General features: G+C 39.6%; 1 protein-coding gene across 1 annotated transcript; it reads right to left on the reverse strand.

Moving 5' to 3' along the window:
• MMP2 (matrix metallopeptidase 2) lies at positions 1-27,905 on the reverse strand. Its single transcript, XM_064723398.1, has 13 exons — positions 27,555-27,905; positions 23,873-24,099; positions 22,295-22,443; positions 20,041-20,169; positions 19,134-19,307; positions 15,472-15,645; positions 13,134-13,307; positions 11,929-12,084; positions 10,036-10,183; positions 6,410-6,546; positions 4,493-4,652; positions 1,709-1,818; positions 1-978 (listed from the first exon to the last, which is right to left on the reverse strand). The coding sequence occupies exons 1-13, from the start codon at positions 27,696-27,698 to the stop codon at positions 875-877; spliced, it is 1,986 nt and encodes a 661-aa protein (XP_064579468.1). The 5' UTR covers positions 27,699-27,905; the 3' UTR covers positions 1-874.
• Positions 27,906-27,917: the final 12 nt, after the last annotated feature.

Below are 27,917 nucleotides of genomic sequence, written 5' to 3' on the forward strand. Positions count from 1 at the left end.
TAGTGTTGACAGTGTAATTTGATTTTATTGGTATTGTTGGCACTTCATGTGTGGGACATTCTTTTCTGGTTTATTTTTTAATGAGAAACATTCTATCAGATTGTGAAAAGAACAAAGCCTAATTGAACAACCCCCCCAATATTATAAAGAACAGAAAAATAAAACACGTTAAACAATACTTGACTTTTATGTATAACTCATTGTCTTCAAAAATCTGAATCGTTTCCATCCATATAAACAAGTTATATAGTAGTAACAAAGTGCATGAAGCAAATTGCTAAATTTAACTAAGGTATTAAAATAAAAAGTACTTTAAAACAATACTTTAACACAGTTTTTTGCCATGATTCTATCATGCATCAACACAAAGCAGATCCTGAGGCAACCTGTGCCTTTCTGTATTATTATGTAAATAAATGGAAGTAATGATCAAACTCGTAAGAGGGTGAAAAACATCAAGACAAACCATCCATTTATAACAGAGCTGTATTTAAAAAAAATAAAAATCAAAGTGCACTGCTGGTACATCTCATTTGAGCCTAGCTGGTATGTGAATAACAGAGGGGCATGATCCAGTCTCCAAAGGTTCCAAGGCTTTGTTTAAGCACCAAGGTAATAAAGAATGATGGCTGTTCTGTTCATAGCACTACGACTTGCATGACAACGGAAAAATTGTACCAGAATATATAGTAAACATCTTTTGTATGCTGAGGAGGCAAATACTCTTAAATTATCTGATGCGTACAGTACTGGTACTTAGTGTCTTGGTGCCAGTACCAGACTGGTCCAGTAATTAACATTCAGATCTATTTCTAATTACAGATAAGGCATATAACAAAAAAGTAAATATTTGGTTATTGATATCTCGTATGGTTCAGCAACCCAACCAGTCAGAGCTTATCTTGCCAATTTTAACAATCTTCAAACTCTTGTCTTCCATTTGTAGATAGTACTGATCTTTGAAAAAGTAGGTATATCCTGTTGAAATAAATAAATAAACATGCTCAGATTATGGTGCACATAATTCTTGATCAAAGATTTTTTGTCTTTGTGATTTCATGAAGCTTAATGAATTGAATTACTTATTTCCCAAAATATTAATATGTATTTGTATTATTAAAAATATATATTTTAAAAATACATTGAAATTCCCATCCTGTAGAAGAGAGCTATTGTTAAATGGAGGCTTATTAAGGTCACTGCTTTGTGAGCCAGAGTTTTCTGGGATGAAATGTTTGCTGGCAAAATAGATGTTGAAAATGTGACTGAGTCAGGACTCATGTGATACCAGTGTTGCTCTCAGACTTTAGTGCATATCTGTGCAAAATTTAAGGCCCCTTAAAACCACGGGCCAGGATCTCAGCTGGAGTGCACAGGAAATTAAGAAAAATTGCAACATAGAACCCATTCATGCCTGTGATTGGGGAGATTATCATCCTTGAGTTCTGGTTGTGCTAGGGCAGGATGGTTCTGAAATGGTGCTGGGAGTGTGTGGAGGAACCTGGGGAGTGTCAAGGAGCTGGGAAATGTCCAAGCCACAAGGACTGGCTCGGTCATGCACCCTGGTGTTGGGACATCCTGTGCATCAGGCCTTGGGTGGCTCCATTTGGCTCCTGATCATGGACCACAAGGAATTAGTCTCCAATAAGTTTTGCAGCAAAAAAAATAAGAGAGTTTGTTAGTGATTTAAATCAGAATTACAGCTTACCACTGTCCCCAAGGCCCAGGACAGCATCGAGGTTATCTGGAACACCATTCCAAGAGTCAGCAATGAATTTAGGGGATGCAAGCTCCATTTTCTTCTTTTCTTCATTGTACCTGAAGGAAATGATATCTCTATGTTACAAATCTGCATTTAATGTTAAATTGTAATATAATTTTTCAGGGTGTCCTCAGCAAATGTGACTATATAAAACAGAAATATAAAATAGAAATATAATAACTGAAATTGTAACATGGTTTCTATTTCATTATAGTTATTGCTGATTCCTTTAAAACCCTGTGAAATTTTACATATTTCCTTCAAAAATGCAATTCTGAATTGAAATTACACTTCCTAAGGAAAGTTCCTTCCAGAAACATAATTTGAATGGGAATGAGTGCTGAGCAGGAGGTGTGGAGGTGTCCTGAGCACAGTGATGTGCAATATAGTTTGAACCAGGCTTCAAGTACAGCATGTGAGGCCTCAATGACCCCGCAGGAGCTCCAGCACCTCTTCAGGAGCAGAAGACTTTAGAGAGGTTGTCTTTGACAGTACTGGAGGGAGAAAACCATTTATGTTCCCAATTTCTATTTATCCATGTCTGTAGGTATCTCCGGTTACTTTTCCCTCATTGCTGTGTGGAACTACTTGGAATATATCCAAAATTACACCAGTACTAACGAGCACTAGGTTGCTCAAAATCAATTTAGATGATTAATTTTAATTCCTTACTAATTTTTTTTTCTGGGCTATTTAAAGGAAAATCTAATACCTTGCTGGGTAGCTTTAAAATTTCAGCTGTGGAATCTGAGCCAGCTCCTTTTCCCCTCCCTCACAAAACTTTGCTCTGCTCAACAGTCTTGTTATAATAACACTAAAATAGCTTGTGGCTGGAATGAAGGAGAGAGAAGGCTTCCAAAAACCCCATTTAAAGTAAGTGTGATAATGACACAGGAAGGACTATGGTATGTAAGTATTTTGATTCCACTGACAGAGTCCTTGTATAAAATGTAACAGCCACATACTTAAGGGTTATAGAGTCTCTTCAACAGAGATGCATTTTTTGTTCTGAAATGTTTTCAACTGCTTGCTTTCTTCTTTACACAGATAGAAATCACTTAATCCTATTTTGTTTCCTTAACAATAAATTATGCATTCTGCAGTGACTGCACTTGATAAGGTACTTTGATAGAAATACTGTCTGTGATTGGAGTGATGAATTACTTGGAGGCCCTGCAGTACAGTTAATCAAAACAATAGTTGGTACAGAGGAAACCAGCAGCTTTTTAACTCACAGTCTGTAGGTTTTAGTAGCAGCCTGAAGTGCTGCAAATGGCTGTATTAGAACTATTTGTGTTTAAATGGTCTCTACGATCTGACAATAAAAATTTAATAACATTCTTTAAGTTTTTACTGTTTTTTTTTAAAGCTAATGGAGAAGAGTACTGTCCTTAAAGTAATGGAAAATTATGATCAAGTGGCAATTGTATGGAAAGAGTATTTTATTTACTTACAGGAATCCACAGCCATTAGGACAAAATAAAGAAAGTCATTCAGTTTAATCATAACATGAAATTATTGTTCACATAAAATGGACTCAATTATAATGAGACATCCTTTGATATCTTATATAGAACATCTCTCAGAATGAACCCTTAAAGATTGCAGAATCTTTTAGATTTCGGGTGGTTATTTCTGATATTTAACTTTCCTCTAAATTGTCAGTTAATGAACGGGTTCACTTTCAACCTGTTGTGTAATGTCTGCATTTCTGAAGTGCAGTCCCGTTCCTGGGACAGGCCTCTGACAGTGACTGCAGGAGTCAGGGCCACTTTTTTGTTCTGATGCCATCTTGACAGCACAGAGGTAACTCACAAAGGTTCTCCTCTGCTTTTTAAGATGGTCTTTTGTACCAGATCTTCTTGGCAACTATGGTAAGGAAATTCTATTAAATACAATCATACAGTTAGTGGACTCTTCAGGTGTAGTGTAAGAATACATTACACCTGAATTTAAAAAAATCATTAAAAAAGTAATTTTTATGACATATTTTCTTAATCTAGAATGATAAGAGCATGGTAGCAGGTCACCTGAGTTTCACTGGAAACATGAAAAGGATTGAGAGATTGTCCAAATGAATTGAAGCTAAGATTTTTCTCAAAGTACTTACAGATACACTTGTGGCTTGTTCAGATTTCCTCAGTGCCAGCTATATTAGTAGAGCAAAGGTGTAAGTGATGGTGCATCAGCTGCTGAAAGGATTTACAGTCATCCCCAGCAGGTTTTGGTAGTCACACTGCTGTTTCCTTTAAATCCTGTGCCTCTAAACCTGATGGCTCAGTGAAAGAATTTCTTGGACAATCTGGTCAGTCTTTGGATTCAAGTGATTGGAGCTCAGTGTATTTTTAAGGAATTCCTTGTAGAGTTTTCTCCCAGCATTTGTGAGCTGACAGTACGGACAAAATGCCCCTCTGAAGACCAGGGGCTGATGTGGGGCAGTTGCTGGTACATGGGGGCACAGGGATGAGTTGTTAGTGGTGGCAGCCTGACAGACACTCCCAGATACCCTCTTCCATTGCTGTTTTTGAGGCTGTTATTGTCTCAAATACGTGCCAGTTCCCTGTTGCTGTACTGAAGCATTTCCTGCTGTCAGCACGGTCCTGGCAGCCCTTGATCTGCACTCCCAGAGGATGTGCCCTGCGTTTGGTCCCCCCTCCTGAAGCTCAGCGTGCATTCAGCCCTGGAGACAGCTCAGCTCACAGCATCCCACCACCACGCAGTACATCTTACTTCCAGTATCTGTCTCCAGCAAAAATGTATGTCCTCTTGTTCCTGCCCCAGTTAAAGGCTGCATCCACACGCTGCACATCAGGGGGCAGCCCCAGGCTGCTGAGCTTCTTTGGATAGCCCCTGTCCAGGTTGCTGGCTGAGTAAACCCAGTACTCATTTCCTAAGTAGGGGAGAAAAAAAGCAAACAAAAACTATTTATTACTCAGTAACAAAAGGGTATTTCTTCCTTTTTGCTTAGCCATATGACTTTTTATTATGCTAGCTGTACCATTAGACTTTCAAGTATTTTACCATTTATGATTACATTCCAAGTGTACTGTGGTTACCACTGCTTTTGCAACTGAAGTGCTCCTTGCCTCAGAAAAACACATCCCCTCATTTCTCTTGCTTCCCCCCTTCTTAGCTGGTGCACCTTTGAGAGAGACACTGCCTTGGTACATTGGAGTTATATGCTAAAACAAGTAGTTTATACAGGAAAATTTTTGTATGATGAAAATTGAAACCAGGCAGGGTCACCTGGTGTTCAAATACAGCAGCTCATTTTCACCCTTTATTTGTTTTGTTGACCAGTTTTATTGAGTGATTAATAGGAAGTTTTTGCTCAGAGTTCATGTCCTTTGTCACAAAACATTATCTAATGTCTCTCCAGATATGTACTAGTGGGCTATGTAGTAGTGTTCCATGTTCTTTACATGGAATTATAATTTGCTTAGTAAATAGCCTCACTGGATTCTCTGAAAGCCATGGAAAGATTTATTTATGAAAGGACTTTTTTTTTTGATCTTGTTGTAGTGGGAAAGTAAGTAAGTAAAGTATTAATGTGAGAAAAATGTAAAGTGTAGCATTTGAGATTCTTGGAAGTTATTGATTCACTATTCAGGAGCAAAGGGTGGGACTAACTAGTATTAGAAGTAAGGACTATAAGTATTTTAAGACAGTTGGGTTATTTTCAAACCAATCTTTGTTTTTAGATAGTTCTTATTTATTTTTTTAAACAAGCAGGTTAGCTGTGTTTTCCTGGAATTTATAAAGAAAAGGAGAGGTATAGATGTGACAGGATTATATATAATATATGCAATATTTGAAGTGTTTTGGTTTGCCTGACTAATTTTAGGGTTTTTTCTCCCATCTATGTAAACTGAAGCAAATGGCCTCTGAGCCATGTGGAATAGATTATCATTACTTTTTTTCTCTCCTGTACAGAAAATGTACAGCAGCTTTTGCCATATGGTCTTTACATGACTGGAGATGTTTAGTCATGTTTTTAGTAGATACTGGAGCCTAGGTTTTGCTGGCTCAGTTCTTCATGTTGAAAACAGTCTCACAGCTCTGCTCATTTGGCCACTGCAGCTGAACCATATGTGACAGACAGCAGAGCTTCCTGTCCTCCTCCTCTCCCATGGAGGCAGCTTGCCTGGATCCTCTGCCTGATGAGCCACCAAGGAAGATGCTTGGAAGCCAGAGTGGAAGTCAGTCCTTGGCAAAGGACAAGGCGAGGCATGAGGAGGGGAAAAAAAATGTAGTCTTCTCAAGCTACATGTGCTGAGATAATAGCTTAAAATGGAAGGAAACAAGAAAAACAGAGCAGGGACTGAGGAAAGAGAGTTTCCACTGTTGTTGTTGCTTTGCATTTTAAATAATTATTATTTTTGGTTTTGCTTATTGTTGAACGTCTCTTTTTAGGTGCTTGTAGTTCTCCTTTTGTTGTACTGGAGGCTGAATGCTGTTTTGAGTCTTTCAGATGCAGCTTTTGTCCTAAAATCCTCCACTTGTGAATAGGGAGATCTGTCACCCTACCTGTCAGCTCTGCTGGCTCTTAGACTGTTCCTGTCCCAGGTACATTATGAAAATGGATGCTTATATTTTGAAACTTAAAACCCATACCTGTAAAAAAAATACAGCCTTTAAAACCAATACCTGAGAAAAACACAGACTTCTCGTCCTGAGGGGCCTCATAGACAGCATCGATTTTCTCTGGCAGATCAGGCCAGAATGTAGCAACAAGAAGAGGACCTGTGGGTTTTCCTCGGGGGTTTATAGTCCTCCACATGAATCTGAGCAGAACAGAAAATTGTACAAGATTTACAATGAACTAATTCAGCAGCACATCTGTTTCTCATCACTCCTGGCACAGCCACGTGAGCACGCACACACACGCACACATGCGCACACTCGGAACTCTTCTCTGCACTGACTGAAAGCAAACTCATTTATTTGGAGTTTATGCTGCTAGAGGAGCTGCACCAAAAGCTGCATGCTGGAGTGCAGGTGAAATTGCTGTGCTGATTGTTCCTGTTGCTTTTTTGCATCGGGGCAAAATTTATCCTATGCTTTGAGTACACAAATGAGGTACTTTGGGCATACAAATAAACTCATTTATGCTGTATTTAAACTGATAGAGCCCTCCTGGTGCTGTGGATAGAGGAGATGGATGAACATTTAACAAGAGCAGAGTTTTGCATTCCATGAACTCTCTTGCAATTACTACTGTAGGGACTAAAAGTTCAAATTTAATAGCAGTATATCATAGTGCTTGGAAGTGAGTTTGGCTGTAAAAGAAACTGCTAGCACTAAAAGCATTCATTAGAGAAATGCAAAGGGTAATTTATTGGCTATTTTATGTATAAGGAGGATGGTAATTTGATTTAAGCTTTAAAAAGCTCTAATTATCTTTAAATGGCAAAGCTTTGTGCTGAGGGCTTTTGGTATTTAAAATGGCACTGCTATTTCATCCTCCATAGAACGAAGAACTTTTTTCCCCAACAGAACAAAAGTTGTGACTTGGTCATAAAATGAAAAATCAGCAGGCTGGTGGAATTGCTCTTGCACCAAACTGTAGTTGTTAAATTCTGAGGTCAGACTGCTTTTACCATTAATATATTTCTGAAGCTCAAGGTGCTGCTGGCGTTTTAATTTTTTGCAGAGTATAAATGGTTATTACCCATTCCTGCCTAGAATAATTATACCTTTGAGAAGCCCAGGACATTAAACTGCATTTTTTGGTCTAAAATTTGGAGGAGCAGTCCTAAATTAATTTAACAAATTGCTGTATTTTTATCAATAATGAAGATAGTAATATGTCACCCTATCCATGTTTTGTATACATAGATGTATTTTTAACATGTACAAAAACATCTCTGAGCATGACTCTTAATTTTTATTTACAAAAAAGAGGCAAAGAATAAGCCATCTGGCTAATTACTCCTCTTGAAAGTGTTAAAACATGTGGCATGCTGTAATAGGTAATAGTGTTCATTTCATACATCTCTTTTTGGACAGAAAAGAAGATCCAATATAATATGGAACAGAAATTCATATAGAAAATCTTTATAACACAGCATTCATAAAAGCAGTTCCTTTAAAAATTCAAGTTACAGAACTCTCAGTCACTTTGGTTCTGATTTATGGCTGAACCAGCTCCAGTAATTGCTATCTGCATGAATTTCAAACTTTCCAAGGCCAACGGAGACTTAACACCAGGTTTTTAATAAACCACATATTTCAAGGGACTTGTTAAATTGGTGAGGTTTTCATTTTGGAAAGGGAAACTTTGTCAAAGATGAATTTTATTTTGTTTTTGAATTGCGTAGAAGGTATTTCTATTTCTACACATCTTACTGAGGAAATGTTGAAATTAATTATTTGGCTTTCTCATTTCAGTTTGAACACAATAATATGTTTTAACTCATCTGTAATAACTCTTAATATTACATTTATAGACAGATTTAATAATTTAGTTACAGCAGGTATTTTACATCTCATTTTAACATAATCTATATTTGCAATGATGATGATGATTATTTTTTTATGCAGTTATTGAAAGTGGGTCTTTTTTAGTGTCCTGATAAATTTCAAAGTGTGAACTTTTGTTCACTCTCACCATCTGTGGAAATTCTGTTTTTGGGCATTCTGTGCCCAATAGAAAAGCTCAACTGTTCTCTATGCCTAACAGCCATAATTCCTGTAATTCCCATTTCCTGGTAATTTCCTTTCCTTGATTTGAGGTGGGGAGGGAAAATACTTTATTTTTGGAAAGAATTAATCATCTCTGACCTCCTTTTTGCTATTTACTCTCTTTGCCATGTGACAGTTGGATTCTATGGTAATTTTCATGAATCATAAAAGTCACACGACATATGAGAGACAGTTGTTTCTTGAATTCCAAAAGTGAGTCACAATGCTGTTTGCCTGATACTTGGAAAGCTGCAAGACTGGCAGGCAAAGCCATTCCAGAGCAAAACAATTCAACAGTTGTCTGCTTTTGCTGCATGCTGGATGAAGGCTGAGCCAGGCTGAACAGATTGTTTTGGTATTTGCATAGTTCTTAGACCAACTGTATCTAAATGCAAAATACTTCTATTTTGTTGGGATTATATGGAATATTGGATCACTCTGCTGGTTTAGGAGCAGATTTTACATTGTTCCTGTGTGTGACTGCTGGTTTGCAAGGTGGAGGTCTGGCTGAAAACCCAGGGCCATGAGTGAGCAGAGGAGGAGCAGGAGCTGGGAATGCTGTGGAACTTGATGGGGTTTTACTGCTGTGAGAATGTTTTTTCCTTTGGAAGCTCTGAGCTCAGGTGAATACTTCAGCACTGTGATGACTAAATTAGCAAAAGTGGGCACTGTTTTTGGCCAGCTTTGTATGGGGTTGTGGGGCTTCGTGTGAGGTTGATCTGCTGGTACTATGGGGCCATTCGGTGGCCAAGGAAAGAATGTTGCTTGCCAGTAGGGATCACTGGAGTCATGGCCTACTGCTGACAGGGCCAGGAGAAAGAATACAAAAGGTACCAGGGTGATCCCCACAGACCAACTGAGGCTTCTTACAAGCAGAAGGTTTAAATTCCATTTCTGTATTGCTAAAACACAAAGCCTGTGATAAAGATTAAGTCCAACTTCAAACCTAAAGCACCATTATGCTGGATATCATATAGATTTGATCTAAAGGAAAATACATGGAATCATGGTATTTACCCTTAAAAATCATCTAATTAATCCTGTTTTTTTTGTTACTGAAAGCTGATAAGTAGAGTTAAACCATGCAGCACAGTAATAAAGCTTCATATATGTTACTGAAAAAGGAGCTAAAGAAAGGAGCTTTAGGTCTCTCACAGTGGTGCTGCCAAGTCCCACACTCCTTAGGAGATGCTCTTCATTGCTGAGCAGTTGGGTAACACAGGCCCTGGCAAAGGCAGGGGGAGCTGCAGCTGAGCTGCCACCTCATTTTATGAGGAGTGTTCCTGCTTTTGCATCCAAAATGCCTTTGGTGCCTTCTGTCTTGGAGGCTTTGCACACATGTAGCCCATCCCAATCACCAATGTCCTTGATGTGTTACAGCAGCCATGAGTCACATAATGCTGTTATTTAATGACTAAATTGAACCATTTCCCTTTCCCTTAGGAGTTGATCAGGACACTTTCCCACCTCTGAACACACAAAACAAAGGGTGGATTTTGTGCCTGATAACAAATGTCTAGATTTTGGTGAATAGGTCTCACAGATTCCTTCACTTAAAATTCTCTTGATAAGCAATTTATCTCACTTACCTATCTTTGAAGAAAAACGTTTCTCCTCTAATTTGTGCAACTCCGTCAAACACAATTTCATGCTTGCAGAGCTCTGGAGTGACAGGTCCCAGGGTTGGCTGTGGGCCTGGTCCTGGTCCTGGTCCTGGCCCCACATCAGGTGACACCTCTGTGATGGTGAACAGAGACATTCTGTCACATGGAAATGAAGGGCTGCACAGGTTACATGGAGAACAAAAGCTGCTATGGTTTCTGAAAGGGCAATCATTTGGAGAGAGCTCTTGAAGGAGGAAAAACTGATAATAAAATCTCCTCAGAAGAAGGGTGGTTGAGCTGAGCTGAGGAAGCCTTGACTTCCACTCCTGCCTTTATCCTCTGTGTGGCCTCATTTGGGACATGGTGCCTGTGTGTGCCTGGGCTGGGCTGCCTGGTTAACCTGAGAGATAATTACAAGTGACTACACTGGGTTCAGAAGTGAACATTACAATTTTATTTTGCTGACTTCTAAAAAGAAGAGAAAGAATTCAAAGTCCTTGCATTCAGAATTATGTGCAGCTCTGCTGAGAAAGAGGTCAAAGTGGATTTATCGTTTTTAAAGAAGTGCCAATATTTGGCAAGTTACAAAGCTGCATTTTGAGCCATTTGTATGATCTTTCTGCCCTCAACAAGAGTCAATATGTGCTTTTCAGAGCATGCATTTTGCCATCTGGTTTATTTTATTTGGTATTATTATTTGGCTTGAGGCATTTGCCTCTTTTTCTCAGACATTGGGTTAATTTACTGTATGAGAAAAAAAAATTGAGTGTAGTTGATTTGTGATGATAACAAAGCAAGAAAAGTTTTTTTGAATACTTTTTTACATGGAAAGCTGTTTGTAAAGGGTTATATGAGTTAAAAAGAAGGATAGTTTCATCTTGGATCTTGAAGCACGCTTTAAGACACATGGGTTAAGTTCTGAACTCTTATCAAAGATACACAGCATGGGCTCAGAAAACTCACTTAATCTTGACCATGTCTCAATTCCCATTCTTAATTAAAGCAGCTAAGAACAAAGAATAATGAAGATTCAAATCGGATTTTTGTCTCATGTGATAATATTTTTGGCATATGCTTATTAAAATTTCTGAGGTGGGGAATACTGTAGAATATAGTCACAGTTAAAAAGATCTCTCAGTAGAAAAGTGAAAAGCACAGAAAGAGAAATGGAATATGGCAATGACTGCTTAATTGACTGTAGTGTACTGGTGCCTCTGCAAGGTAGAAAATGTATCCTTGGAAGGAATCTCAATCATGATACCACTTATGCATTTTACTGTCTGTGGAGAAAACAACAAATGCTGAAGATGTAGCTACATAAAAATACTTAAATTCACTTTTTCTTTAGGAGTCTGCCTAATACATTTGCACTGACGTTCCAGGTCCCACACACTTTCTGCAAATGTTATTTGTGATGGTACAGCATGAATTGTGGGAAGGCAGTGTGAGCTGTTTCCAAGCTGGGACACAGGAAACAATGTCCTTCCCCTCTTGCAGAGGGTCACAATCTGGGAAGCTCAGAGTGTTTCAGAAAGTGACATCCAAACCCACCCACATCAGGTATTTCAAACTACAGACAAACATGGCATTTCAGTGTCCCAGTAAAGGCACTAGAAATTCTCATCTAAAATTTTATTTATGGGGTGTTTTGATACTCCTTTTCCTTCAGTAAATTTAGCGATCTGTCATCCTTAAGTTGTGATATTTGATTAAGGTAGGCGGCCTGGAAATGTGAATAAAGCAGAGGGAAAGGAGCAGAGGATGTTCTGGCATTGGTGGGATTGTGCCATTTGTAATTTACTGCAAATTCTGAGTCCCAGATTTCAGCCTGTGCTGGCTGATTTTCTGATGAGTTCTGCTGATGGGAGAGGACCTTACCATACAGCTCCTGGATCCCTTTGATGTCATCCTGAGAGAGTCTGAAGTTCTTGGTGTAGGTGTAGATGGGGGCCATGAGAGCCCCTGGGTCCTCAGAATGCTCTAATCCCATTGCATGGCCAAACTCATGGGCAGCAACCAAGAAGAGACTGTACCCTGAATAACACATGAACACAGTGTTAGCTCCTTGCATTTAAATAGAATTGTACCACACAGGTTATTCACTATAAATAATAATGATTAATGTTTACAGCCTCCCATGGGGAATGTCACACCTATTGCCAATAATGACATTTCACTGGAGACATTCTAAAACCTTCCTTTGTGGGTGACCTTTGCTGCTCTCTCCCATGCAAGTGACTCTGAGCACAGCCTTTGTGTGAGAAAAGAAAGTGCAGAAAATAGCATTGGACATCCCTTTTAGGTACAGAAGAATTGCACTTGCAATCTAGATATCAAATCTTCCTTTTCACCATGAAATGGCTTGTAAATGATAAACAGAACTGTAAATATGTTCCCTGAGAACAGACTCTGAATCAGTACTGTTGTACCAGATATTGTTAGGTTAGGAATAATCTTTTATCATAGAATGACATTTTATCAATTATGCCTCAACTGTCTCTAAAATTTGTCAGGTTTATCTCTTCCTAGAATAACCCCCCAAATCTAGCATTTATTTGTAAATATGAAAAAAGCCTTTTGCCCGTGTTAAATTATGGCAAATATTAACCAAAGTAATTTTAAATAGCAATATTCACCACATAAACTTTTTACTGTCTCACTTTTTGAACATGTTTTTCATCCTTCCCAATATCACTCATGAATATATTAATTTTTTACATTTATTGTTTGTTCCTAATTTGTATCAGTGTATAATTTATTGCATACCAACAAAATGCTATAAGTACTTGTGGCTTTTAGCCTTGGAAGGAAAAACTGGTGGGGAGAAAAACATCTATTTAATTATTAATGTATTTCATATTTCTGTATTTTGGAAGGATCCCCCATCACTATAGCTTTAGGAAATGTGAATATTTCAGACAAGCTCTGGGTGTGACTCTCTAGCTGTCGTCTCACGCTTCAGTACAGGGATTTTGCTGAGATTTCAGGAAAATGCTGGAGTGATGAGTGTGACATCATGGCAGAGGTGCTGCCGTGGGTGTGGGCACTGCCCAGCGAGCCCCGTGTGTGACAGGAGGTGTCACCTTGGTCGGGACAGAAGCCCCACTTGCGGTCGTCGTCGTAGCTGCTGGTGGAGGCGCACCAGAGCTTGCCGTCGCTGCGCCCCGCGCTCGTGCACGACTCGTACTTGTTCCCGAGGAAGATGAAGGGGAACACACAGGGAGCTCCCTCGGAATTGCCACCAACTGTGGACATGGCTGTGCAAAATGACAGGAAAACGCAGTGAGAAGAGGGGCCCTTCTGCATCTTCTTAAATACGCTAAAGCGGGAAGGAAGCAGAAATAGTGCGGTCCTTCTAGGAATATGAAGAGTAAGGTTAAAAGTATTATTTGAAAGTTGTCTGACAGAATTAAAAAGGAAAAGTCTACACATTGCCATTGCAATGGACTTGCCAATAGATTTGGTGGGGGTGAGAAGGAGCCCTGGAGTCATGTTCACAGCTCTGGAAAAGCAGTAGTTTAACTTATCCATTTTACTAAGACTATCTGTGGACAAAACAACAAATGCTGAAGATGTAGCTACATAAAAATACTTGAATTCACTTTTTTTTTAGGAGACTGCCTAATACATTTGCACTGAAGTTTCAGCTCCCACACATTTTCTGCAAATGTTGTCGGGATGGTACAGCTTGAATTGTGGGATAACTTTGTATTTTTTTTGTAGGTTTGTGAAGTTGGTAGATAACTTTCTGCTTTATCTTTTTTGGAAGGTGATTGCCTAGGAAGTATCTTTTAATGCTCATTTCTGGTGTTATTTTAAAGTGGTTGAAAGTGTTTAGGGGAAAGGTAGGGTTAGTGTCAGAAAGGTTAAAGAGCTGTTGAATATCCATCTGGCTGGTGGGTGTCCCACTGAAGAAAAAGCTTTATATATCCTAATAAATAGAATATTTAATTATAATATAAGATAATACAATAAATTATGTAATATATATTAACATATAATTTATATAAACTAAAATATAAATATAATGTTTAATATAATATAATAAACAGTAGGATACTGTTGAAAATCATGTGATTTGAAACATTTTTTAAAGAAAAGGATGTATTAAATGGGGATAACTTTTTTTAACCATTATGTTTGCAAAAACTTGAGAAATTTTCCTGTGTTCTCATCTATGTAGTATATGGTAGTAATATATAAGAAATAATACTTGAATGTGCAGGTACAAGTATATCTAGAGGGAAGAGGATGTAAATGCATTTAAAATGACAGTTTAAAGTAGGTATCATGAACAGAATATGAAAAGAATATAAAACTCATTTAAATTCATTTCCACTGCTACCTGGAAATTACAGCTCCTTTCCAATTATGGTCTGTCTTCTGGGAAGGTACATGACAGCAATACAAAGGCAAAGCTGATTGTGTCCCTAATTATTTATTAGTGTTTATTTCTAATTCATTATTATTTATTAATATCATTTTATGCTGAAATAAAAAAGCCTAAACTAAGTGTATTTCCTACTTCCAGTGTAGCTACTGTGTTACCTCGGACTTTGACTATATTGATTCTAGAAATACTGCTTCTTTTGTCTGTTGAATGATCCTTTAGAATTTTTCTAACCTTGTAGCAAGTTCTAATTAATTTGATCCTTTCTTTTCTTTTCTTTTGTAACATCTGAAATGTAAAATGGAAATGTTACACCTGGTTATCAAAAGTAACAGAAAGCCGAATACCAGTAAGGCTATTTTCAAGAGACCTCCAAAAATCAAAAAGCAGGATGTGTGTAGGTTTGAATGTAGCTTCCCATTGGCTCTGTTAAAAAACAGATTTTAGAGCTGCCATGGTTCACTTCATCTCTATACTTATGGCTATAGTGTCACAAAATGAACACTTGCCAAGCTATTCAACTCTATAAATTAATTTTTGTTCCTTTATATAGTAAAACTCAAGTTAGGAAGTATGAAAAAGGGTGAAGAAAGCTGAAATTTCTTTTCATGGCTAAACCATTTCACTTGGCTTCTTTGAATTGCTGAAAAGATCTATTAACACAAGCTTAACTTACTAAAGAGGATTCCTTTTTTACAAGTGTACATTGTGAGTATTAAGCTAAAATATTAATCATACTTTCTTCTGTCTCATGAGACTTCCCTTCCAGGGCCATTAACAAATTGTAATCTGATTGTTATTATCCTGCAGTGGTAGCCAGGCATTTGTAGGTTCATTGCCATTTGTGTTCCGGACAAACCTGTGCTGTCACACCCCAATAGATTGCTCCTGTTCCAGTTACATCCTTGGCCACCTCTGCTGAAATGGTGTTTAACTCATCAGCTTTTGTGTGCTCTGGGGAAAGTGTGCCAAGGAGACTCATTAAAACAGTGCCCAGTTAGTCTGTGTTATGCAAGCAACGTTCCTCATACCAGTCTCTGGGCAGAATCCGTATTTCTTATCTCTGTCGTAGTCCTCAGTGGTCCCACACCACCGGTACCCGTCTGTCCTGCCTTCTGTCGTGCACTGCTCGTAGGACTGGCCTTGGAACTTGAAGGGAAACTTGCATGGCTGCCCATCACCATTGCCACCCATTGTAAAAAGTGCTGCAGGGAGAACAGAAAGGAAAATGTGAATACACAAAGCTCAGAATCAACAAGGAATCCCAGTGCGCCTGTGGGAATGTGCCCAGACAATGGACACCCATCAGATGTGATGCACTTCACACTCAGAGCCTCTGTTTTACACCAGCACTGAAAGGCCTTAGCAAGAGAGACCAGGGCTGTTACAGCCTCACAAGTGTACAGAAGGGAATGGCTGATTGATCTTAGCACAAACTCATAACACAAACTTGATGTTCCTTCTTAAAACAGCATTTAGAAACAGGGCTCTGAGCAAGTAATTGATGTTCTTTAGCTCTGTGCTGATTCACTTGCCTTCTGTCAGAGATGTTAGCTGGAATGGCAGATTTGGGAAGAGTTTCTCAAAATGCTGGTGTACAGTAAAATTGAATAATAACCTGTAGGTTCTTCCTCTATATTTGCTTCTCATTTCTGAGAACCTCTCCTCAGCCACTCAATAGGGAAGCTGGAGAGGACAAATATGACTGGTCCAAGAAAACTGAACACTGGAGGCTTCTCCTGCCCTTTGCTTGGCCATTGTTCCTGAAGGTTTTGTATTGGTCTTCTGGGGGAGGGGAGGGGATGAAGAGTGTTTATTGTCAGTCCATATGCACAAACAAGGCCCCATGGCTCAGGTTTCTGGTTCTCAGGGTTTTCTCATGGATGAGGGATTAAAATGGTTCATATCAAAATGACTTGAGTTCTGGGATTGGATTTAGGATTTTACTAAACTTTCTGGAATATCTAGAGGAATACAAATACAACCTCACATGCTGATACTTAAAAAAAAAATTTGTGTTCAAATTGCATTCTATGAAAATGCAGGTGGCTTGGAGTATCAGACATCTTGTGAATGTGACTGTGTCTTCTCCTGGCTGCTCTATCAGTGGGAATCCTCTGTGTTAGGACAATGTGCTGTGCCATGTGCTGGTGAGAGGAGACTGTGAAGGCAACAAACTGCTCCAGGCCTTACCCTGAACAGAGAATAAAAGTCCTTCATGCACTCATATGCTAATTCCCCTGGAGTTTTAAGAAGAGCACTGCATGATTTGGCCTTTTTGAGGTGTCCAAGGGCATCTTTTGCCCTCTCTCTCATCCGATTTAAAGCTGCAACTAAACCCCAAACATGTATGTGGGAAGCTTGGCAGGTTAATTTGAACTTTGCTGCTGTTTTTGATGACTCAATAACCACTGCAGACTCAGTGTTTGTGTAGGGTCTGAGGGGTTTGCCTTTGCTTAGTCTGATGCATCAGTGGGAAGAGGCATTGTTTATGTGTGTGCTTCTTTAGAGTAGCACCAAATAACTCCCCCAGACCTCTTCTGGCTTAAGGGTGATGGGGAAAGGGCTCTGACAGTGGGATATTGTGACACAGATGGTCCATTTTGCCTTTTACACTTAAACCAGTAATTTGCCACAGCATCAGGGACATGAAGCAGTAGGTTACAGAAGTTCCAGTCCCACTAATGAGAGGACTTGGAGCTTTGCAGGCCTGGCTCACACACTTCTGCTCTGCCTACAGAGTGATTCTGTCCTTCTCCACCCTGGGCATGCATGGGGTCCTGTCTGCAACACACACTGTGCGTACCCAAAAGAGCAAGCTGCAAATGTTGTTTTTGTCTCAGATGCTGTACTAATATAGGAAAGGTGCATTAACTAGGACTGTGGCAATTGTGATGGGAGAAGGATTTTATTTTAAAGTAATGATAGAATTGGAGAGCAAAGCTAAACTGAGTTGTTTAGATGACTCATTTACCATGAACTGCTTCCAGCTCTAGGTCTGGCAAACTCTGCATTTTAATAGCCTTTTTTATATTGGTTTACATGTGGCTAAGTTGCAAAAACCATATGGAAAGCCAGTCTCAGTTTGCATGCAGCCTTTCTGAGTCACAGTAAGAATGCAGTTTTTCATTTTGCTTGAGGCTCCATCACGTGATGGTAGCAACAATGGTTTATTAAGTTTTCAATCCCCCCCTCCTTACTATAAAATTGCTTTAATGTAAATGAAAGTTGGAGACTGGGGCAGTTTCCCCAAATCAAAGGGGCAATTTACTTGTAAGTGGCCTTGTTCTGCATCATGGTAAGCTCAGAATTTAAAAACTGAAGATATACTGACGTTAGAGCAGATTCAGACTGGACATTACTGATATGTGAACTTCACTTTTAGCTCTTCCCAGAAAAATCAACCAGTTGTGATGTGAGGAAACCTCAGGCTGGAAAGCTGCTAAAACCCCAGTGGCACAGATCCAGGGTGGAGGTGGCTGCAGCTCCAGGAGGGCTCTGCCAGGGAGAGCTGACAGGCTCTGTCGGAACTGGGGGGAGTGTGAGGCAGCTACAGGCAGAGAGCAGATTGTTGAGTCTTGGAAGACCAAAGTTAGGAGCCTAAACTGCCTGCAGTGTCAGTGGAAATGAGTGATATCGAGATCCCTTGATCCCATATGGCAAAGGAGATTTGTGTAGTAGGTAGATAACTTTCTGCTTTACCTTTTGCTTTGACAAACTATAGTTCAATCAGTTTACAAATTTGGGGTACAGATCTGGGATTGACTTTAGGGAAGCCTGGTGCAGCACCATAGCAGTGAAGATGTTTCCATATATGTACTATGGCTCTATGATAAGAATTGAAACTAACTTCAGTGAATTAAGCATGAGAGAAACAAAGGCCAACAACCAGGAATGCTGCCCCCAACACAGAGCGTCTGATGTAAATCCTCCCCTATCTGAATGCATTAGCTGGGGTTTAGCAAATGGTGCCTTGGAATAATGAGTGAACAATGCCACTCTGCATTTAATAGGAAACATCTGTGCATAGCTGTTCATGGGTCTTGCAAAACAATTACATCAGAAACAAAAGGCTAAAACCCTTCTGTTCCATTTCAGAAACCTTGACACTGGCATTTCCAGGAACTTCACTTTCAGAACCAGCTCTCTCTGACAGGGCTTCACTGCTTACATTTTCAGCCTTGCATGACTTTAGGATGTTACAAAGGGCTATCAGTCAGGGTATGTGGGTTTCCATTTCTCCAGCTGCCTATAATCTGGCCTTCCTTCTGACTGCATCTGAGTGCTTGCAGTATTTTAAAGAAATAAGCCAAATTTTTATCTTTTCTGGCTGAAAGAAAATATAAAAATTTGTGTACTTTAAAAATTTTAAAAGTTATGGCTACATGACATTATGCATTTTGTCTAATCTGCAAATTAATGTTTCCAATTATGAAATAAAATTCTTGTGAAAGAGAGTTCTATTCAAATTCCAAAAAAGTAGAAATGAAATACAGTCCATGAAAATGTCTAAAACATTAGAAGTTTTCATGGACTTATAATAATTTTGTACAGATACTGGTATATTATGATTTCTGAAAGATGTGAATTGTTTATCTGAAAGGGAAGAAATTTGGAAAAGCACAAGAAGTGGATGAGCAAAGAAGAAGGGAACAGTCTGCCAGGAAAAAGCCAGTAGAATTGGTCTACTCACACTCATGGGGACAGAATCCATATTTCCCATCTGCATCGAAGTCTTGGGTTGTGGAGCACCAGAGGAATCCATCGCTGCGTCCTGCATCTGTGCAACTGTTGTACTCCTTGCCATTGAACCAGAAGGGAAATTTGCAATATTCACCATCTGCATTTCCATACTTCACTCTGACCACTATAAGGAGAGCAAATGCAGTGGTGAAATTAACCACCCACTGATACAAAAAATACAGTTGTGGGCATCTTCTTTTCCTGGAAGGTACTGATATAGAAATGCAGTCTGAATTTCCACTTTGAAATTCAATATGCTGCTGGTCTCTCTATTGGCAAGATGATCATAGCTGAAATATAAACTGGTAATTTTAAAATAATTCCATGGATATTACTCATGGTGAAGTGTTAGAATCAGCCCAGAAAAATATATATGTTGTTACTATGGCAAGGCACAGTTAAAAAGGTGCTGTTAATACATTTAGTAATTTAGTTTCTTAAGTAATATGGTCTAAAATGTTCAGTATAGTTTCAAAGGTTCCAGGCAGCAGCTGAACATGAGCTGAACATGCCTTGTGCCTCATAAACCACTTTGGTATTTCCAATGGGCCTTGCATGACATTTGCTGTAGCAGGGGGAACAGGGTGGAAACACAGACACACCCAGACCCTGGGGTTTATTTCAGTTTGTCACATGGAGACTTATGAATACAGCATTGGTGCTGGAACATATACTAATGTATATACTAACATATAAGTTACTTATGCATAGCATTTTTTTAATGGCAGAATTTTTAAATTATGTAAATGAATTTTCACCTTCTCATGTTTACTGACAGTCAATGGAAGCATTTAATGCAGCATTAAAATAGAGCAGCCAGCAGGCCATATGTTTTAAAACATGAAAAAGTCTGGTACCTTGTCCCTCCCCAAGAGTCCACAGCTCATCATCATCAAAATGGGAGTCTCCTCCAATTCCTGGTCCTGGTGCAAAGGCATGAGCCAGGAGACCATCCTTGCCATCAAAGGGATAGCCATCACCATGTTCTGCAGGAGACACCAGACAACAAAGAGCAGTTTCTAATGACCTCAGGCAGAGTCTCTACATGAATGATGATTATCATGTGTACTTTCCCATCCAAGACAGCAGCAGAATATTTTAGTGAGTGAATTTACTGGTTTGGGTTGTGCTAGCAAGACTGATCCAGAGGAGAAGCAGCCAGTTCTTACAGAGAACATGAAGTGTCAGCACTGCAGTTGTCACAGGATGGTGTTTTATATCTCCTAAGTGTGGTGGAAAGAAATCAAAAACTGTGAAGGACAGTGAAGTATTGTACCTGAGATGTATGACTGCACACACAGTGCTGTTTCTTAGTGGGGGCTGATAGGGAGTTGTAACTTAACTATTGTGTATGAGGAATATGTCCAGGTAGCTCCTACCACTCTCCAACATGGAGATTGGAAAGTAAAAGCAGATTTCACTTTTCAGGCTGCTCTTTTCTGCTGCAGCTGGGATTGCTGTGCCCTCTCCTCTGTGCAGGGTACTCAGTGCCCCAGCAGGGAGGCACAGCTGGTTGTCTCAGCAGAGAGCTCTCCTGCTGCTCTGAGCCCTGGAGGAGCCTGTTCCTCCTTCCCTCCAAGCCCTGCAGGACTCAGCAGCGCACAGGGCAGCAGCAGGTTAAGCAGCTCTGCTGTTATTACACTGTGGGCTTTTCTTGGAAGTTCACCACTTGTGGGAAAGGAGGCTGGCACGGGCATAGCCCTGGTATTCATAGCTCTCCCACCACACTGACCTGTGCATCAAAGCTGGCTGCCAGCATCTCCACTTCCATCATTTCTGGTCTTTTGGTCTGATGTCTTGGCATTTGCAGAAGCCCTCAATACACAGGCCTGATTCTCTCTGTTGCACTGATTTCAGGCTGCTGTCACTCCTAATACCAGCTCAGTTAATTCCCTTCAGGAGACCAGTGTGTCAGTTGTGAAGGACAAGATTTTGACCTATATTAGGTGCTGCCCCTCCCATTTATTTCAAAGTAGATCCTTTACTTAAGAGAAGGGTTAAAAATGAAGAAACCTCGAGGATGTCTCAGCCCCTGTGAATCTGACCTGCAGTACAGTGATAGCAATGACTGAGTGTGGAAGGAGCTCTTTGCCCACAGTTTCTTAGCTGGCTATAGCCAAGTACTAAAACCAGCAGAAACACTTCTGCTTTTGTAGACTTTTTTTTTTTTTTTGCAAACCGAGCCAGTCTGGATGAGGATCTGAAGTCCTGAGTGTACAGAATCTCTGCAGCTTTTGAGGTCAACTCATCAGTAACTAAAGCAAAGAAAACCAGCTTGAAATGAAACCTTTTACAAAGAGTTCAGTTATTCTTTGAACTGCTCACTCAACTTCCAAAGTCTACCTCCCAAGAAATTGGCTGCAGAAGTATCTTCATTAGCATTAAAAATTCTGTGACTATCCAGAAGTTGTTAAATGTCCCATGTTTACACTGAAAAGCCATAAAAATTCTTTCAGGGGAAACCAAGATTAATTGAGAAGACATGCACAATGAAAATGGATCAAGTCACCCATCATCAGCTGTACTCAAACCATAGCTCAGCTTATGACATTTTAAATTCTTCAAGATCAAAGAATGCATTGAAAGCTTGCATTCTGCCATGATAAGAGAATGGGAATCAGCTATAGATTTAAAATTGGAAGTCAAAAATCCATTTTTAAGCTCTAGTATGTTAGAACCCTCACCACTATCACTGGAAAACAGATATACAGAGCTATAAATAACAGATATACAGAACTATAAATAAATGATATGATGGCATTCCATTCTCTTCTGTGGCAGGAAGCCAGCTCACACTATCTGAAGAGCTGTACCAATATGTCTCAGTTCTATTTCTGATTTGTAAATTTAAAAATAAAATGTTGCCCCTAGCAATTCTCTTTTGGAAAGATAAATATAGTGTAAGAATATTGTATAAATACTTCACTCTCTCTAATGTATAAGAAAAAGTCTTAGTGGAATGAGATCTTAGCTTGTATGAGCCAAGTGTGAACTAGGACAAGGCTTTCCAGAAAGGCTCATGGGTGCTACTTATTGAGGGTGGATCATTCTAAACTGAGGATTAATGACAGGAACAAAACCAAAACCATAAGTAAAAATAGAAAAATGTACCCCATCGACCAAAATTAATCATAATGTCTGCTTCTCCATCGTGTATCCGGTTAAATCTCAGTGGTGTGACATCACTCCAGACTTGAAAGGCTCGAGCAAAGGCATCATCCACTGTCTCAGGGTCCAAATCCGGGGTGTAGCCTATAATCCTTAGAGGGAAAAGCAAAGTTAAGTAACACACAAACATCCTCCCTGGATTAGCTGTTCACTCTCAGCACACTGAGGAGGTTCAGCAGTGAAACCAGCTGAGAGGTAACACTGAGACCTAAACACCTCCCTTTGATTCAGAGATGAGTTTAGATGTGGCACTTACTGGTTATTTTCTTTTGGAATTGACTCAGCAGCAAGAATAAAATTATAAACCCAGAGGCTGTAAAGCCTGGATGGCAGTGGGCCTTGCACAGAACATTCTGGGTTGTGCATCAGCACTGAGACCAGAAAGGGAGCTCAGTAACATTCTGAGAGTTTCAAGTGTGGATTGTTTTGCTCTTTAATAAGAAAGAAAAGCAGCCCTTCTCCCTCAGCTTTGTTGCTATCCATATATTGTTTAATCCCTGTGGAATGCTAATCCTTCATCTGTGTGTGGGATATATTGGCAATAAAATACATGGGGAAATAGGAGGCAAAAGCATGTAAGACAAAGCTGTAGGCCTGACCTGAGAAAGGGACAAACTCTTAAGTGTGTTGCTTTCTTCTTCTTCATATGTTTTAATTGGATTTCTTAGTGTCTTATATTATAACCTGCTATATTCCATGTAAAGACAAGTTTCCAATTCTTTGCAGCACAGACAATGCGCATAGTGAGAGAAACTACTTTGTGCCTAAGGAGGATGAGGAAGATTCAGAGGAAACACATGAGCAAGTAGGGGCTGTGGGAGCTACCACAGGTTTTCTCAGTTGTTATGAGGTTAGTTGCAGCCCAAGGGGTGCTTTGAGTCCAAACTTGTGAGGGAACAGCAGACTGAGTCAAGCAGCCACAACAAATCTGCTGGTTTTTCCCATTGGTGGTAAATGTTTGTTCATGGGCCACCTAAGGTAATGAGTTTTTCACCACCATGAGGGCTGTATTGGTCCCTAACTCATCAGAAGAAGATGAAATTACAACACGTTCAAACTTATTGCAGTAGGCTTGTTGTAACTCATGTTTGTATATGTCTGAAATACAATTGTTTGATTTCTAAATTTATTTAATCATCTCCTTTTTAGGACTGCAAAATGAAGAGAGTTTGGCCTCTGCAATCAATAAGCATTTTGGTCCTCCTGGAGCAGATGGGCAGGTGAGATACTCCTGCTCCAACCCCCTTGGGATGCTCTCTGCAGAGCAAAGAGTAAACCCAAAATCTCTTCAGTTTCAACCAGAACTAGAAAGTTGATGTTAATATGATTCTTCCTGATATAATTTGAAATGACAGAGGCTTTGGTAATTATCGAAACAAGATATCAAGAAAGAAGAAGAAAACAAGAAATTCAAGATCTTGTCTAGCCCTCTAAACAGCTACTGCATTTCTATGTGCTTTCCTTATTTCTTGGAAGTGCTATGGGTATGAGTGAACAGACCCCACCATTATCATTCTGTACCTGTATGTTATATGATTCTTTTCCCATTTTGGCTTTCTTGCAAAGAAGTTGTAATTGGCTACATCAGGGTTACCACAGCGGGGTTTCTTCATTGTCTCAATAGTATTTTGATCCAGATCTCCTGTTTCAGGCAGCCCAAAAAATTTCTGCATTTTCTTCAGGGTATCTTTCAGGACAAATAAATTGCAACTGTCTTTTGGGCAGCCATAGTATTTATTCAGGTATTGCTTGGGGAAAAAAAGCACAGAACAAAGAAAAAGAAAAAGTTAATCATTATAAAGAAATAAATACTATAATTCCATGTTAGCTTTCCTTCTGTAATTTGCAAGTTTTCTTTTAAAAATTACGATTACTAGTAAGTGAGGGACCAACAGAATCTTCTTTGAAGTACAGCATCCTTGATCATATGATGTTGTCAATTAAACAATAATTTCCATTCTTAGCTATCACCTTTACTTTAATGAATTGTTTTTAGTTATTAGAGCACAGAGCAGTAATGTCGAACTGCAAAGTAAAAATGGGTTTGTCTTTTTTTTTGTTTTTTTATTATGTATAAATCTGCTTACAGTTTTAGACTTTGTGCAATGTTTTCTTGGATGATTCTACATTATTGAGAAACTTCTCAAGAAATCAAAGCAACCCCACAAATGCAACCACATTGATTGCAAAGAAAACCCCATTCTTTACTCAAACCAACAGAGTTATTTGAATGTTGGATGGATTTGCTTTTGAGTCAGACATTGCAAAGGCCTGAGGAAGAAAGTATTTGGTAACATCTCAATTGCTTGTACACTGCTGCCAATCAATATTTGCATACTTTAAACTCCATTAATGCTCCAGCACATTATGGCCAGACTGATGTTTCTGATACAGCTGTGGTGGCAGTTCACAAAGTTCTTTCTCATTAGAAAGAGTGGTCACAAGGGACCCAAAAGATGGCACAAATCACATTATTTTCATCTCCTAAAACAACACCCACAAAAGTCTCCTCCCCTTCTCTTAAGGACGGTTTACAGTGTTTTATGCCCCCCTGTGAAAGAGAAGCCTTGTGAAATGCAGGTATTCCCAAAGTGCACCCACGTGGGTGCTTGGCACTGCACAGAGCTGGGGGATGCCCTTGCAATGGTGCTGTGAGTCAGGAAGGTTGCAAGTTCCTGATCTTCCCAGTAAAAACAGTCTGCAGCTGAGGAAAAAACACCCTTCAGGTATGGTATCACAGATATTAACTACGAGTCCAAGGAAGGAAAACACCCGAATAACGTAAAGGTACATTTGCCAAAAAATTATGAGGAATATCAGGGAGGACTATTTCAAACTGAGGATTACAAGAAGCCTGACGAAATGACTGCACATTTAAGTTCTTGTGCCACCAAATATTCCCACGAGAATCCTTGTTTCATGTGTGTAATTAATTGCTTAAATTCACCCAGGAGACTGGGGATAAAACCACAACACCAGCAAAATAAAGCAGAGGATATTTGCTAACTGCAGTTGGTCAAGCCTAGCTTTCACCACCCTCCTCAAAGTCCAGGCCAACCTCATCTGCCCAGCATAGGAAATGGCTCAGGGATTGCTCAGAAAAGGATTTAATCAAGATGTTACACCATTTCCTTCAGAAGGTCCTCCATCCATCATGACTGAGCACAGACTGTGGCTAGTTTTTGTGATTTTTGTAACCTCTGATTTTTGTGATATTTGGAACCTCTGCTGTGCTATTTCTCCAGTGGGGACTGGCAAATGAAGGACACACAGTGGCTTCACCTTTGCTTCCACTGAGCTGCTCTCCAGGCATAGTTAATGGAGTCTGGTGGAAATTATGTGAAATGCATTGAGAACATAATCAAACAAGCCAGTTTGGTTCTTATACTAATTTTCATTTCATGTAGTTTGATGGGTTTTCTTATGCTTCTGCTTGCATCCCCCAATGATGTAACTGGTGTCATACAGACTGCACATCAGGACTGACTGAGGAACCAGGCTGCTGCTCTTGCCATTTTAGGTTTAGGAGCAAGCTATACAATTAAAACTATAAACTGAGGCTTGGTGAAGAATTTCACTTACTAAGATTCTAAATAAAAAGCTAACCAACCCCTTTCAGTTTTTCCTAAAATGGAGATTTTATTGAAGATGAGAAATGATCAAGGTCAGCTGTTCTATGAGGAGAGAATCTTGAAGAAAATGTAATGTCTATGCAAACCACATCTTGGCCTAGGCTGTGAAATGCAGTTTCCTCAGAGTCAGCAGGGAGCTGTGGTGATCTGGAATTTTGATCCAGCCCGTTAATGAAACAGGGTCCAGCTGCAACACAGCAATTTGTGTTCTGCTGCTGAGTGTTGGGGCTGTCCTGATGGAGGGCGTGGGGAAAGGCAGCCAGTTAGCATTGCCCAAGAGTGCCCCAAGAAAGACAAAGAAGGACTGCAGTGTGAAACCAGCTTGTAATTTTCCTCTGAGTATACATAATAAATAGGTTGTTTGAAAGGAACAGAGATGAGGGGAGATGTGGATTGCAGTTATTGAATAAAAGCCTGGCTGTGTCTAAGAAAATAGATTCTCTTGGGGTGGTTAAATTGGTCTTAGACACGTGGGACCCCACTCTCCTCTCCCAAATGCACTGCCCCTGCCCCCAGCTCTTGGCCACTGGGCTGCTAAGGCAAAACCTTGGGTGAATTTGTTTTGTTAACAGCTGAGGAATGCCCTATTTGGGTCAGTTTGTCTGGTTTTCCTAACTTTCTGACACAGCTCCCAACTGGAAACTCTCTCTGTACCCTCCCCTAGACCTCCTTTAACCTGGCAAGCTTTCCCAAGATGTACACAAACTCCTGAAGAAAAGTGACCAACTTTCCAGTGTCTGTGTCCTAAAATAAGAATAATTTATCCCAATCCTCCTTAAAATGGATTTACTGCTGAAGAAGAGAAATAATTAGTCTGTAATTTAGTCTATAATTTACATGCTCAAATAAGGATAATCCATCTCAATCTCCCTTTAAATGGACTTCCCCATAATGTCACTTTTATGAACGTCCACTGGGCTAAAAAAAAGGTTAGAATAAAATGCTGTAGAGTTAGAGCTATAATTTGCTAATATACAGAAATGCAAACTCCTTTTTTTGCTCCAGATTGGATTTGGGAAAAAAAGTCCTTAAACCTCGGTGAGATTGTTTTCCAAAGTCAAAACCAGTCACAATGGCTTCTGAAATTCGAGCCAGCTTTCAGTTGTAGCGTCCCTTAAAGTAGTGTTTATGCAACCCACAGTAAACATTCTGGAAAACACACTTCTGAAACTGTGTATACATTAAGGGAGTCTCAACTGCCCTCACTTCTATTTGATTTAAGTAAAAAAATTAGATGTCTCTTATTTGCCCTTCTCCCCTCTTACCATTGCAATATTTTGATTATAGTCATGATGATTTCACGAAAATATTTTGTATCTTGAGACTTAAGGGGGAAAAAACCCAAAAAAACCGACTTTCTTTGCTGGCTTATAAAATTTTTAAGAGAGGAAACATTACTTGGCTCCAGTTTAACTTTTGAAAGCTGATACCTTTGCTAGCTAGCTAGCACTTCCAGAGACTCCAGGGAAAGAATGCTGCAGTCATTCCTTAGCCTCAGCTGAATCAAGAAAGAAACATCTGCTTATGAAACAACAATAGAAATCCAAAGCAAAGATGAAACCAACACTTACCACTGCTAGCTCTTTGTCTGTTTTGGGAGTGCTGTCTCCAGGAAACTTAATGATTGGTGACGGCGCGGCTAAAGTTCTGTGAAAAAGATAAACTTGGAGGAATAGTACTTTAAAAATGAAGCCATGGCCAATGTGAGTCTTCATTCTGCCTAAGCTTGTGCTCTCCTCTTTGGAAAAAAGCTTTTCCCCACAGTCTCTCGGTTACTTTAGCTGCAAAGTGCACCAGTTGCTTATCTGCACATCTTGACTCCGAGCACCGTGCTCCCTTTTGCTTGCTCCAGCAGTTCCTTTGTATGTTTAAAACATCCAGATGCGCAGTCTCAAGCTACCACAAGAGGAAGTCTGAAAACTAGTGGAAACATG

This window comes from Zonotrichia leucophrys, chromosome 11 (assembly GCF_028769735.1).
Source record: "Zonotrichia leucophrys gambelii isolate GWCS_2022_RI chromosome 11, RI_Zleu_2.0, whole genome shotgun sequence".
In the NCBI taxonomy this organism is placed as follows: domain Eukaryota; kingdom Metazoa; phylum Chordata; class Aves; order Passeriformes; family Passerellidae; genus Zonotrichia; species Zonotrichia leucophrys.

What these genes read in the sequence shown, in the direction of transcription:
- MMP2 (XM_064723398.1), bottom strand. Translation starts at nt 27,698, where the DNA reads ATGAAGACTCACATTGGCCATGGCTTCATTTTTAAAGTACTATTCCTC. An exon ending in GACTCTTGGGGAGGGACAAG is followed by an intron (nt 19,308 to 20,040) that starts GTACCAGACTTT and finishes CTCTCCTTATAG; the next exon opens with TGGTCAGAGTGAAGTATGGA. An exon ending in CCTGGGCCTTGGGGACAGTG is followed by an intron (nt 979 to 1,708) that starts GTAAGCTGTAAT and finishes TTATTTCAACAG; the next exon opens with GATATACCTACTTTTTCAAA.